This window comes from Catharus ustulatus, chromosome 5 (assembly GCF_009819885.2).
Source record: "Catharus ustulatus isolate bCatUst1 chromosome 5, bCatUst1.pri.v2, whole genome shotgun sequence".
NCBI classification, from domain to species: domain Eukaryota; kingdom Metazoa; phylum Chordata; class Aves; order Passeriformes; family Turdidae; genus Catharus; species Catharus ustulatus.
Genome location: NC_046225.1, coordinates 69,542,320 through 69,556,919, shown reverse-complemented (window position 1 = coordinate 69,556,919; position 14,600 = coordinate 69,542,320). Strand labels below are relative to the sequence as shown.

Sequence of the window (14,600 nt, the reverse complement as noted above, 5' to 3'; positions counted from 1 at the left end):
GGAGGGAGGGAGGGCTGCGGTGAAGGAGAGCTGGGCGGTGAGGGACTGGCAGCCGAGGACAGCCGAGGTGAGCGGTGAGGCAGAGCCGAGGAAGCGCTGCCGCCTTCCCGCTCAGCCCCTTCGCATCTCCCGCCGGCGCTGAGCGACACCGCCCGCTCCGCCTCCCCGCGGGCGTCTCCACGGGGACAGGTGCGGAGGGGGGGCGAGCGGCAAAGAGCAGCGGCCGCCCCGCGCCCTTGCACGCTCTCACACATCCCTCACCCCCCCGCCAGGGAAATGGTTCAGCCCGCTCCGCCCGGCCCCGCCCCCGGGGCGTGTTGGCGGGAGAATCGAGCGCGGCGGCGCGCGCTTTTGGCGCGATGTGGTGGCGGGACTCGCGCGAGACAACAGGAAAAAAACCCAGCCCAAACAAAAAGGAAAATACAAATTCCCGCGATTTAAATATTAAAGATGACGGTCCCCGGCACGGATCTACAGTCGGTGAAACGCACGGGGTATTTCAAGAGCCAATTCAAGCCCCACGCCAGACGGTTACCACACAAATTTCACAATGACACGGCATTTAATTTTCTATCAATAGTGAAGAAGGTTGGGTAATGACACGAGGTGGCTATGCCTTGGTTCGTGGACCTTTCTGGAGTTTTTAGTTGCACATGCATGCACAGTGAGATCCTATTCGTCCTGCTATTGGGCATACACTCACATTTTAGAGCAGCAATTTAGAAATAACCTGAAGTACTCCAGCAGAACACAAACAGCTTTAAACAATAATCCATTTGCAGCCTGAAGACTGGTGGGGCACTTCAGACAGATGGTTTTTTCTTCTGGCCTTCCAATCACAAGATCACTAAGGTGGAAAAAGCCTTACAGTAACAGGTTCATTAGGTTGGAAGAGCCCTCTAAGATGATAAAATACAACCATTATTAACGAGGCACTGCTAAGTCCATTGCTGAACCACATCCCCCCATCTGGTAAAACAGCTGGTAGAAGTAGCAAACAAAAATTTCTTTGGTGGGTTTTTCTAATCAGCTTAAAACACAAAAGCAACTATAAAATGTTTTCGGAGAAACTTTCTGAGCACACAATAACAGGCAGTGTTTGGTTTTTGGGTTTTTTTTAAATAAAGATACACCTCAGCCTTGCTATTCATGAAGGGATTCACTTTGAAAATTCCATTCCTGTTGCCTAGCTTTACTGTAGGAAATTTTGTACAAACTCATACATCTCCTATGTGGCATCTGCACGAACATCCACTTTTCTGCAGAAAATTCTGCTCTGCTGGCACCTCTCATTTCCCACACACTACTGTGAAAACAGAACTGTGTTCTTGAACCAAGGTCATGCTTGAAGTACAGCAGAGGTTCAAAACATGAACAAAGAAACTCCCCTCCCTTCAGCCTGGCTCTGACTTCAGCTAGAACAGCATGTTTACCAGAACACACCCAAGCAAGGCAGACAGAACAGCTACAGCCTGGAAGCCACACAGTACTTTTAGCACAACACTATCTACAAATTAAATTCAGTTTATCCAGCAGAACTATCTGCTGGGACACAGCTCAGGGTTTACCTCTGCACTGCATCTTTCTGTCCTTGTCAGCAAAAATCCTATAGAAAAGCAGTTTTACACCATGGTGGGAACTTAAGGGGAGGAGATATCCTCAGCTGTGACCTTAAAGGAGTTTTACAAACAAAACCAAGTACACACAACCTGGCATTTCAGAACTGGCAGTGAAGGATGGCTTCCACAAGCACAGATAATGTATCATCTGTAAGGAGATTCTCCCAGTGGAAGCATGCCAACAGAACATACTTGTCACTTCTAGGGAGAAATTGAAACTTGTCTGATGAAGTTCAGAGTATATTTTGGCTTAATTACAAACTGAGCACAGATCTATGCAGAGGAGATTTAATTAAGTTGGGTAAAATTAAAGGAAAAACTGGGGGTGGAGTGCCAGACTTCTGCTTCACTTACCTCAGTTGTAAACTGTGCCAGCCAGCCTTGGGTAGGTAAACAAGTGCATGGACAGGCTGCATTCCAGTTTTGACTGCTCTGTTCTGACTAATGAGGTTACTAATTAGAACACAGCATGATTCTACCACCAGTGGCAGCACTGCATGGAATGACTTCAGCAGACCTCAGACTTCATCTGCAGTTTCATTCCTTCCCTTGTGCTACCACAGCTTGTTCAAGCACACAGAATCTGGATTAGGGAATAAATCTGTCCATAATTTAACTGCCACAGCCAGATTGGTTATGCCATGTCTAGTCTAATATCTTCAACCAAGAAATAAAAAGATCTTTTAAGGACTGCTGAACTGCAAATCCTATGGATGTGTCCCTAAATCCACTGCAGCCCCTGTCCACTATAGGCAAAAGTTTAACGGCTCTCAATACTCACAAAATACTTAACATGAGTTTAAGTATTTCTCAACAGCCTATTACTTTCACCTAGCAGTTCCATCTTCTCCAGCAGGACACCTTTCCTTGGCAGAATGGGTGCTGGGACTTCAGCTGCTCCCTTCCACTAAGTTACAATGCCCTAAACAAAGTGAGGGGCTGGACAAAACCAGAATTGTAAACTGCCTTCAAGAGTCTAATCTTAATCTCTGAAGACTCCTCTTTTCTCCTTTTAGCAAGGACTAAAAATCCAAAATCACTACCAAAACCAAACAAAACACCCTAAAACAAAGAAGAAAGGACTACTGAAGTCACATATTCGTTTTATAATCAAACTGACAACACAACTGCAAAAGCAGACCAACAAGGATTTTTAAAGTTAAAGTCTTTAATTCTTCTGCATAAAGGCAAATTGCCAAAAATGTAACACATTCCCTTATTTACAATCACCATAAATTACAAGTAAACATGCACACTGGACAAGATTCTAAATATTACTTCTTAGAAAAGTGCTGTACAGATGTGTCCCTTGTACACACACGCTCTGTGCTCTGTGGTGTGTGACTGATACAATCTTGTGTTGGGAAAAATGTGTGAGCCTGCCTGGAAACAACATTTTAGGAGTGAGAGTAGTTTCTGAGGAAGCAGCTTACCCCCAAATCAGCAGCCCAAAGGGCTCTTGGCCCTTGGCATTGCCAGCCCCACAGTATGGGAAAGCAAAACCAAATTCCTGCAGAAAGACAACTCCCAGCTCTAGCATTCACTGGTATCCCAGCACATGCTACACAAGGACTGTTAAATTCTTGTAACTGGCACATGAATTTAGTCTAAACCACTGTACCACAGCTCTCACTTAAAACTTCTGCACACAGTGCTAGCAGAGTAAAATAAAAGGAGAGCCTATCCCAACACCATCACAACCCTCAGCCTGGACAAGAGCAGCTCCACACCTGCAAATACTGCTATTCATCCCCAATAGTTGTAGGAACAACAGGCACTACTCTTTAACTGTACACTGGCTCTTTGGGTCAGGCTGCAACACACATAAAAGCAAAATCCAGGTATTTAAACTGTGCTGCTGTTAACAGTCACTCAGCCCCTTCAAGAAAAGGATCTGATTTTAATAAACCATCTACCTTTCCTTTCTCTTCCTTTCTCTTCTCTCACTTGGCTTAGGAAAATGCCAGCTTAATACATTTCAGAGAACAGTGAATAGGCCAAATGGGTGATCACCCAATCCCAAAGTTATGAACAGCCTGTCTTTAATGACTGGAGGAAAGCTGAAATCATCTACATTCTTCTGAAGCAGTTCTTCAGGCTGGATGTCCAGTTCTGGTCCAGTGGAGCAGAGGGGGATCCTTGCTTGGAGGGGTTGCATTTTTCAGTCTGACTCAACACTGGACCAATTCACTGGTGACACATCAGCACACTCTGAGGAACAAGTTCTCCAGAGGGAATGGCAGGATCCATCACCTGAAGCAGCCTTTGAAAGATAATGCACATGTCACCTGCCAACACAGGCACAGCAGAAATGTCCTCATAAAAGCTTTGAGGAACATCCATTGTCATTGCAGCACAGGCTTCATGAAATCTGAAGTTTTACACTTGAGGCACAGCTTGCAGGAAACAATCTATCCTTATAAAGATCTGGAGAAATCTAAACAAAAAACAGGTAACAGTATTTTATAAATGCTATATCCAGGCATCAACAACAAAACATTTCCTCTTTTAATCTCTATGTTACAGTAGCAGTTAATGGAAGAGAGCACTGCATATGGTGAGCTTATAGCACAGTACAAAGGAGAAACCCATGTCCACACTAAAGAAAGTGTTACAGCTGGTAGGAACATTTTAAGAACAGAAATTACTGAAAAAATACAGTACTAGACAGCCTACATTCCTGAAGTAGTTGTGAGAGAGAAAAGGAAGCAGCTGAGCTTATTTTTCCCTCCCCTTGCATCATTTTCATCTAAATGTCATTATTAATTCATAAAACAGGTTTTTATTAACAAATTTCCACCACATCTTAAGTATCCTATTGACTAAGTTTTTGCCCTAGAAAGCAGCCAGATGCATTCACATTTATTCCTATTTAAGAGAGAAATTTTCTTCTAGCAAAAGGGAAGGTAGTGTGGAATTCTACCATGTAAACCATTATCTGGTTTTTAAGCAAGATCACAATTCCACAGATAAAGTTCCTGACCCTTGAGTTAGAGCTCATCACATCCAAAAGCCAAGGTTAAAGGCAATGTTGCTCTAAATACTGATCTTTCCATCCCAGAAAACCGATGTGTTGCTCCACAGAGAAGGTATTAATTCACTTTATACATTCTGCATCTAACAGAGCATTTTTTTTCAATTAGAACAAGTGATTACAAACCTACTGAATCTACACACTCCTTAATACAGCCTTATTTACAACAAAGACCACTGCAAAAAAAGCTAAATATCAACTATGTGGAAACCAGAAAGGCTCTTAACTGTGACACAGAGATGCTTCTTTTACCTGAATAATTTCACCTTATGTTGATTGCACGTATGCTGACTGTAAATCTCTTCCTCTTTCAGTGCAGATCCAACATGACAGCACCAGTTTTCCAAGACTTGATCTGCTGATATCAGACTTCATCCCTGTTTTTTTCTGTCACAGGGGAAATTCCTTCTTCAATACTTCTATATACAAAGAGAGACTAGATATTTTCAAATATTGAATTAGCACTTTAGAAAAGTGAAGGCATGTCAAATCTTATTCATGTTCAAAGAATTTATATTAAAAATCAATAAAGACAAAACAAAAATGTCATCATCGTAATTTTTAAAAATCTCTAGCTGCCTTTTCCTCACATTGCTATAATCCAAAAATCTAAGTGTAAAACTAATTTTTGCCATATTCTTATAGAGTTTTAAAAGGCAAAATATTCAAAGACCACTATTTAACATTTATATCCTAGTCCATGTTTCAGAGCCTGCATCAAATGTAGCAGATCAAAGACAATCAAATGACACAAAAGACTGACTGCTAATAAAATCTGTTTGACCCAGATTATCACCCATCCTATTAATGCATCACAGGAATCTACAGGTCAAGAAAAAATTTTCACTAAAGTCTACTGAGGCAAATGCCAAGTAGTGACTTCATCACAAAAATATTGAGAGATAGAAAAGGTACTACTGAAGTACTTTAAAAAGCTGGCACTTTTCATTTGAGAGATAAAAACACATTTTCTGGCTGACAGGTAAAAATTTCAGTTTGGTAAGTCTGAAGCATTAGAGCTTTTGATTAAGATGCTGTATTAAGTGCAAGAGGATGGGATAAAACACTAATAAAATAAAAGAGAAACTGATCTGCCTGAACTGAACAGCTGGATTCTGTGGAATGATACTGTGGATACTGAAACAGAACAGATCAAGTAAGTTGTCACCACAAACTCACCTCGGTATTTAAAATTTTTTCCTCAATATTGTATCTTCAGCATTTGCACTTTCCCATCCTCTGTCAGGGTATTCTGACTGATGTCCTTCCAATAGGTTGCTACAAAGTTTAAGCCTACAAATAGAAACAACTCAAAGACTAAATGGCTTTATTATGGTAACTTTTAAATACTAAATACAGCTACAATCCATTTACATTAACACAGACTATACCATGAAAACATAAGGACAGAATTTTACCACACAACATATAAATATTGATCAATGCATCCCTAAAACAAATAGCAAACAACAGCTAAATAAAAATTTAAAATCAAATGTTTATAATAAATGCTAGGATTGAATTACAGCAAGAAAGCAACTAAGATTCTAAAATAATATGCAAAATACCCCTCAAACCCCAGCTGATGAGCTGCATTTGATACCTCTCCAGCCTGCAGTCTGCATCTCTGCAAGTCTTGCTGTCAGGCAGAAAGAAGCTGGATTTCTTGTGTTTTGGAGTGTTCCATCCTGAAGAACAGCTTGCTGGAATTGGGTCACTGCATAAAAACAAGCAATTATCATTGCTGTCATTACAAAACAAATTAATCTCTAGGGAGACAGAGAAGAAGCTTCCAGCTCTTAGGCTGAGGAAGTGAGAGGCAAACTTCCAATTTTTTTGCACAAGGCAGTGTGAAAGGGGCTTTCATTTTCCAGCATACCTAGCAGAGTTAGCAGAAAGCAACAGATGGAGAGTTGGACTGGAAAAAGCCAAGTAAACTCAATGTCTTGGACTGCAATGCAGGATGTAACCAAAAGTATGTATTCTACCACCATCTGTTAAAACCAGGTGGGGCAGGGTTCTTTAACTTTTCCACTTCCTCCAAGCAGTTATCTTCTTTTAATGGCCCATTGAGCCCCACTGCATGACTGATAAAACTACATCATCCCACTGGGAGATGCTCCACCCAGGGGGAGGAGCCAAGCATTCCCTACCTAGACAAAAACTGAGATTTGTAACATCAGAGCAGCCTTTTTCCACTGGATTCCAGAGGAAAACCAGACCTTTCCAGATCATCACTGGACCTTCGGAGGAAAGCTGCACCCTTCTACAGGAGCACTGCTCCAACTGAACCACATCTGTCACTGCAGGAGGATGCAGCCACCATTTAATGGGACTGCTGCCAACACCCTGCCTGACAGGGTGTCAGGTTGCATTCTGACTCTGTCAGTGTTTTGGTTTTTTTGCATTACAGTATTTTTATTTTAATTTTTCTAGTAAAGAACTGTTATTCCTATTCCCCTATCTTTGTCTGAGAGCTCCCTTAATTTCAAAATTATGATAATTTGAAGGGAGATGGTTTAGATGGTTTACATTCTCCATTTCAAGAGAGGCTCCTGCCTTCCTTAGTAGACACCTGAGTTTCAAACCAAGACACTCAAAGAACAGAAATAACAACTGAACATACCATGTGCTGGAAGAAAAGGTAAGGCAAAAAAAAAAAAAAAACCAACCAAAACCAAAAAACAGACTAAAAAAACCCCCTAGTAGTAACCAGTGAAGGTAAAGATTAAAAAGATACCTTTACAGCATAAGCAATAAACAGAAATAACATATTCACTAGAGTATTTACCTTGTTATTCCTATGCTTTGGTGTACTGTCATTACTTCATCTCTCTCACCAAAGGCTTCCCACTCTGAGCACTTTGAAAAAGCCTCCTGATGTCCTGAGCCAGCAAGGCTGGGAAGAAAATGAAAATGTCTGAATCCATGCACTGTGGTAACACAGTTCCTCTTAATATTTCAGAAGGGGTATAAGTAGAGAGAAGAAACCATACCTGTATGAACATTTTTACTAAGGTTAGCATGAAATGTCTACTAAACTGCCAAAACCCTCAGTGTTGCCTAAATCTACACATGAAATACAACCTGTGCTGTGTCTTCTGACACTTTGCAATGGAACACTGTAAATATTTGCTATCATACAGCACAATTATTCTGACATGATTTCCCTTCTTCATTAAATCACACACATTTAGATAAAATTAAAGCTATTAACAAAGGGAAAATTCCAAACATATTCTAAAACTCAGCTCATATCATCAATGAATTCCCACATGGAGAATCATTTCATACCTTTCCAGTGTGTGGTACATCTGCAGATAATGGCTTTTGCTCTCTGAAACCACAGAGGAGTCAGAATTGTTTCTTTTTCTGCGTTTCCATACTGGAGAAGAATCAGGAGAACGGGAACTACAAAAATAGATTTTACACATGTAACATTTTTTATCTGTGTTTAAACATTTATCAGTGTTCTGCTAAATAACAGCATATGCTACAGAGGAAGTTTTCTTTTGAGGTATGATTCTTCAGTCACACAGAGTAACACTGAGCAAATCACTCACATCTTGGAAGCAAAACCATTCTGAGCTCCACACACATCAACCCAGGACAAGATATTTCAGTAAAAAGGGAAGTGCATGTCACAGTCACTCTCCCTGCAGACAGGCACAATATTATTTAGGATGAGGACTCCTGCTTCTGAAAAAGCTCCCCTACTTTCCAAACATTCCAGCAGTGGTTAAAGAAACCTCAGTATTCCACTGTATAAACTGAGAAGCTGAACAAACCACGGCATTTTCTTCTGTTAAATCATGCAATTCCACAATGCTGGTAATTTTTCCATTTTCAATGTTCTCTCCACTGATAGATTACATTCAAACAGCAAAAGTGTCAAACTCCAAAGGTGAGTATTAACTGCCCTTCCATACTAAACATTTCCTACAAAAACCTGACAGCACTGACATGTACTGAATTATTTCCCTAAGTTAAGCACAGAAGTTTTCCCCATACCTCTCAGGCGTGTAGGCAGTCTGTGTGCACTCATCTTCACAATCATTCCTCTTCTGCTTTTCATCAAACACAAAGGAGCTAGAAACATCCTCATCTTTGCAGAACCATTCCTGGGAACTACCTGAAGGTTCTGTACTACTACACACAGGAGGAAAAAAAATAAAACAACCTTTAAAAATCTACCCATTCAGCTTACTGCTCCAAACAGAAAACAGTTAAGCTGCAGTAATAACTAACATCTCCTATGACACCCAAATGGTGCAAAAACTGCAACTTTTACCACAGGTCAAATATAACAAAGGTAAAACTATTTACACAGGGCAATACACAGCTAAGATAATTCCATTCACTCTTCTCCTCCCAATTTACTACTCCAAATCCTGTAAAATATGAGGTGGTATTAAGTAGTAGAGCTAGCCTTGTTACAGAAATTCAAAGCTGTGAAAAGACAAAAATATTTCCTTCTTGAACACAGTTGCCACCATCCTGCAAAGAACACAGAAATCTCTTTCCCATCTACTTAAACATCTCAAATCCTCTAACATATTGGCACTGTAGGAGACATGTGGTTCCACTGACATCAGGAAAAGAAAAGATGGAAAGTTATCAAAGTCAAGGAACAATAATCACCAAATTTCTGCTTATGTCTCTTGCTTTCCAGGAAAGTAATGTTACCTTGTGCCCACCAGTGTAAATACAAAGGGGAAGGGAATGTACTACTGCAGACAGACCAAATGCCATTCTCCCCATAACACCTGACTGCAGATTAACTTAAACCAAATAACCGGAATATCTTGAAGACTAACAGAATTCAAATGGCCAACAATGCATCCAAGAAGACCCCCAATTTTGAGCCTGATCTTTTTTCCCCCAGTCAGGAATGCTCTAAAGGAACTACATAGCCCTCCTCTAATTCCTTAAGCCCTGACTTAATTCACTCATATAACATACACAGGCCTCAGATCCCAGGTTTCTTCAGCAGGAGGATCCCAGGCATGCAGTGCTATCTTCCACAGCCTGATCTGCTTGTCCCAGGACCTACGGCTGTACTTCTTGAACTTGTTGGGAGTTCTGGGGTGAACTCCTGGGATTCTCTCTTTCCTGTAAATACACAGTAACATTTATTATTTCAGAACATAAGGAGTTTTTTCCTTAAAAAGAATCCTTAGTCCTTCAGGTCTCACAAGCATCAGCAGTCTATTAAATAAAATGTTTGTATTTTTAAACACTTAACTGAAATGTGTGTATTATAAGATATTATCAAAAATAGATCACAAAAGCAACAACCAACCATAATGTGCTGAGTCAGACTGGAGGCTCATCCAGTCCAGCACTCTGACAGCTGCCAAAAGCAGATCCCTACTGCCCATGAACAACGATGAAACAGAAGCATAAGTCATACTCTTCAATATTATCCTAAAAAATCCAGCTCCTTCTACTTCACTTTTCCAGAGTTAAGTGCAGCTTCTCTTATTTAGTGTTGTACTGAGTCTGTTGAGGATGGAGTTACCTTCCTTCACAGCAGTCCCTGCAGGGTTGTGTTCTGCACAGATCACTAAAACAGTGCTGATAAACACACTGATTTTTGGACATTGCTTCAAGGCCTTCTCCTTTCCCCACCCCACAGACACTAAGGTGAGAGTGAACACTAAGTTGAGAGGGAAAAGAGCTGGGACAGCTGACTCAAATCACCCAGAGATATCACACATCATATAATGTCACACTCAGCAATAAAAAACCCAGAAACAATTTGAAGAGAACTAAGACTGTGTGCTACTCTACACACACAGCAGGAACAAATAAGAACTCATTTGGAAATCTGCAACACGGTGCAACTTACTTTGGAACTTCTTTAATGTATCTGTCATATGCGAGGGTATTCTTTCCAAAATTGATCTGTTTTTGTCTTCTCCTCAGGACCACTTCATCAGTTTCCCATACAGCTGGATTAGCAGAGTCACTTGAAACAGAATTTGAAAATAAAAATAAGAATTAAGTTGAAAAGAACTTTAATAGCTATATAAGAAGTTACATAAACACATATTCTAGAACTGCCCTGTATTCTTAATGACAGACAGTGAGCACAACTCTTACATCACTAATTCACAGAAGTGAAAGCTGTGCTAATCAAATCTGAATCTCAAATAATCACACAAGTAGCTTTTGAGATAAAACTTTTCAGTGCTACTCCCTCCTTAAGGCTTCCTTCAGGCTTGATATGTCTGCGGTTTCAATTCTTCATTAATGCATGTGAAATAGTCAGAGATCATCAGAGAGTTATTGCTAAAACCAATACAACAATAAGCAGTAATAGTTCAACACCTACTTTGTCATTTTTTTATTTGATGTCCTCATTGTTTTGCCTTCTTCAGTGCTACCTTTCCAGCTGGGACAACTGGAAAGTGGCCTAGAATGTTCTGATGTTGTAGAGCTAGAAAATAATGGGAATTCAACGTGAATATTTGCTGCTTGTAACACATTTAATCAACAGAAACATCAATAATGGACAAAACCAGCTCCACAACCGTATAACCATGGGTATGTTCCTTCTCCATTTCAATTCTAAATCACCTTCAGCCTGCCCTCTTCTGCCAATTTTAATGCCTCAACATTTAACAAGTCATGTAAGTGATACAGAAGCAGATTTAGCTGATAGTCTTGCTTTGCCTAAATGGTTTCACATCAACAGATGAAATTACCATCCAAGCTGACAATGTCATTTTAGGACAGGACAAAGATTCCACACTGAAAAGGAACATATCTACTCAGCAAAAGAGAAACACAAAACATTGCTGGCACATCCTCTGAAGTCTCACACTCATGCCATACTGTTAGTATTTTTTATGACCACATGAAAGACATAGAAAATGCCCCTGAATACAAGGCCTCTCCTAAGCTCTTCAAAAGATTCATTCATTAACCAAGCAGTATTAAACATGTCATCAAAAATTAAAATCACCTTCATACAGTGGAATGTAGGAATGTATGAATTACATTAAAATATACTTTCATGTACCCTTAGTAAAACATTTCCTCCTACATTCTGTTTTCTGCACATATCTCACCACTCACCACTTTTCACCCTTGCTATCAGACTCAACCACTTCTTCCACCTTGGGTTTTTAGTCTAGATTATCCAAAAGCCAAAGAAAATAATAATATAATTACCTAAATATAAAATGGACTGTAGGGGAAAAAAAATGTGCTCACTAAAAACTGCAGTACAGTTAAATACACCAAGTGGACTGTGAAGAGACAAAATGGTCTGCCCACATTTACACATAAAGATGCATAAGCAAAGTATGAAAATAACAGAAAGGGCTTCTTTGGGAGTTTTATACTAATATTGAAGACTTCAGCAATAAAGGGCTTAAACTACTGCTTCAGTACATAGCTTTTCTCCCTTTCATTCTGAATACTTGCTAATACTATGGAATGTATTGCAATGAGACAAACTGGATGGTCTTCCTTAGGCATGATGCAGGTTTCATCTCCTAATTCTGTGCTACTCTACTATAAGAAAACACTCAATCTAAACATGCCCAAACTTTTCTTGGAGTCCTAAAGAAGAGTGCAGCAAAGTGGAGATTTAAAAAAAATTACATTTATTCCTTACCTCTCCAGCCAGTGGTCTGAATGGTCACATTGATATTCCTCGAACACCTGAGAATCTGAATCATTGTAGCTTCTACGTTCCTGTTCTTGATGCCAGCAGTGTGGATGTTGCACAGAACTAAAAAACAAGAATTTTCATCTGAAATCAGCTCACTGAACATGGCCTATAAAAATCAAATATGGGCAATCTGATTTGGCATACAGCTATGTGATTTGTATCCACTTATTCAGGCAACACATACTTCACAAAGGTGTTAGCACAATTGCTGAGAAAATATCTTTGACTAATGCAATTAAGACACCCAAAATTTTCTAATAAATAGATAATATTTAGATAACCAAAAGCATACTCTTTTTGCAAACAAAATGGTGAGGAAGAAAAACCTAACTGAGGACAGCTACCAGCATTTATGGACTTGTGGACATATGCCAACATCCACAGACCATCCTCTGTCAGCAGTGCATTATTTGACATTTATTTACTGCCCCATCCGGTAGCAAACTCATAGAAAAGGCAACTCCAGAAACTACACTTCCACGCAATGGTTAAGGAGAAGGAGGTCAAATGTTTATGTGGGAGCACTTTTACACAGGAAATTCCTCACCAGATGCGGCTGCAGAGCCCTCACAAGGAAGCCTGGGACAAGAGCTGACTGTAGTGCTTACGACACACTGGCGGCTCAGCCAGGAACTGCTTAAGGGGTGATTTCTCTACAGTCTCCTCCTCGGCTCTGGCGGCTTTGACATCTTAAATGACAGGTCACTAAACAAAACACAATTGTATCATCTACAAACACCAGACCTGGTGTCTGGCTAAGGACCACGGCAGCAGATCTGCCGGCACACCTGTCCGAGAGAACGATGTGGTACTGTAGCCTGTGCTCTGTAAATAAATCGTGTTTCTGTATGTGTGAGTAACAGCAAACTCACTGCCCTGGACGTGCCAGGTCGCTGCCCTTAGTTCAACAAGGGAGAAGAAGGATTTTTGATATTTTACTTTGTGCTAACCACCCATGTTTGCTGTTTTCTTTCCCTTCCTCCTCCACCCTGCCTGGCTTGGGAGTTTCCTGCTCCCAGAGGGCTCCGAGTTACCAACAACACACAGCACAAAAGCTTCCTCAGAGTCACAGACCCGGCAAAAAGGTCGCTTCCAAACCCGGTCAGTTTTCGCAAAGACAATGCACCAATAAAACCCTGCTCTAACCACCTTAAACAATTATTCGGTTTAACGACTTGAAAGAAAAAAAAAATTAAGCCATTTTAGGTATACTATGACACATGCCATAAGTACGACATTGCTTGAATATGCAAGGAGAAATGATAATCACAAATTACGTCTTTTAGAAACATTCCAGTATTTGCCTTGCACTGCCCGCCCGCTCCGGTCTCATACCCAGCCCCAGCGCTCCCAGCCGGGCTGGGGCGTCTCGCCGAGCTCGCACGCCCTGCCCGGGGCTGCTGGTCCCTCACTCAACACCGACACAGTGCCCGAAGCAGCCCCTGCACGGGGGCGAGCCTGCAGGATAAGGCTCGCTAGAGGAGCAGGGGCTGCACAGCCAGCACTGCCTCCGGAGCCACCCCGGGACAGGCAGCGCCGCACCCCGCCCGCCCAGCGCGGCGCTGCCCGCCCCGCTCCCCGTCCCCCCGCGGCCGCTCCCACCTGCGCAGCCCGCCCGGCCCCGCTGCGCCCGGGCGGCGCGGCCCGCCGGACATGGCTGAGGCGGGCGGCGGCCCGGCCGAACATGGCCCCGGCCCGGCCCGGCTGCGGCGGCAGCGCAGGCGCGGCCCGTCCTCCCGCGGGGAGCGCAGGCGCGGCCCGGGCGGTGCCAGAGCCGGGAGAGCCCGGGGCTGTGGTGTTCCTGCGGGAGGGCCGGTCGGTGTGACGGGAGGGGAGAAAAGCGCCCTGCTCCCCTGTGAGGGCAGGGGCTGGTCGGTGTGACGGGAGAGCAGAAAAGCGCCCTGCTCCCCTGTGAGGGCAGGGGCTGGTCGGTGTGACGGGAGGGGAGAAAAGCGCCCTGCGCCCCTGTGAGGGCAGGGGCTGGTCGGTGTGACGGGAGAGCAGAAAAGCGCCCTGCTCCCCTGTGAGGGCAGGGGCTGGTCGGTGTGACGGGAAGAGGGAAAGGCCCCCTGCCCCCCTGTGAGGGCAGGGGCTGGTCGGTGTGACGGGACGGGAGAAAAGCGCCCTGCTCCCCTGTGAGGACAGGGGCTGCTCGGTGTGACGGGAGGGCAGAAAAGCGCCCTGCTCCCCTGTGAGGGCCCGGGCGCAGCTCCCTCACACCGAGGGCACCATTGCCCTCACACCGTCCCCCCTCGAGCTGCAT

General features: G+C 42.7%; 1 protein-coding gene across 3 annotated transcripts; it reads right to left on the bottom strand.

Moving 5' to 3' along the window:
* Nucleotides 1–2,767: 2,767 nt before the first annotated feature.
* LOC116997005 (histone RNA hairpin-binding protein-like) lies at nucleotides 2,768–13,998 on the bottom strand. Of its 3 annotated transcripts, none has more exons than XM_033061185.1 (12): nucleotides 13,940–13,998; nucleotides 12,281–12,397; nucleotides 10,991–11,095; nucleotides 10,505–10,636; nucleotides 9,616–9,765; nucleotides 8,665–8,802; nucleotides 7,948–8,064; nucleotides 7,445–7,552; nucleotides 6,257–6,370; nucleotides 5,833–5,946; nucleotides 4,906–5,089; nucleotides 2,768–4,056 (listed from the first exon to the last, which is right to left on the bottom strand). In XM_033061185.1, the coding sequence occupies exons 1-10, from the start codon at nucleotides 13,990–13,992 to the stop codon at nucleotides 5,841–5,843; spliced, it is 1,140 nt and encodes a 379-aa protein (XP_032917076.1). In that variant the 5' UTR covers nucleotides 13,993–13,998; the 3' UTR covers nucleotides 2,768–4,056; nucleotides 4,906–5,089; nucleotides 5,833–5,840. The 3 variants fall into 3 exon arrangements, with proteins under 3 accessions (XP_032917076.1, XP_032917077.1, XP_032917078.1); XM_033061186.1 differs by having other exon boundaries at nucleotides 4,906–5,072; XM_033061187.1 differs by having other exon boundaries at nucleotides 10,505–10,624.
* Between the last annotated feature and the right edge of the window lie 602 nt (nucleotides 13,999–14,600).

Bases quoted from the DNA above. Each gene is read 5' to 3' on its own strand.
- LOC116997005 (XM_033061185.1), bottom strand. From the start codon at position 13,992: ATGTCCGGCGGGCCGCGCCGCCCGGGCGCAGCGGGGCCGGGCGGGCTG. The intron at 8,803-9,615 runs GTATGTTATATG...TCCTGTGTGTAG, and splicing joins ACCTGGGATCTGAGGCCTGT to TAGTACAGAACCTTCAGGTA. The intron at 5,947-6,256 runs GTATCAAATGCA...TTCTATTTGTAG, and splicing joins GCAGACTGCAGGCTGGAGAG to GCTTAAACTTTGTAGCAACC.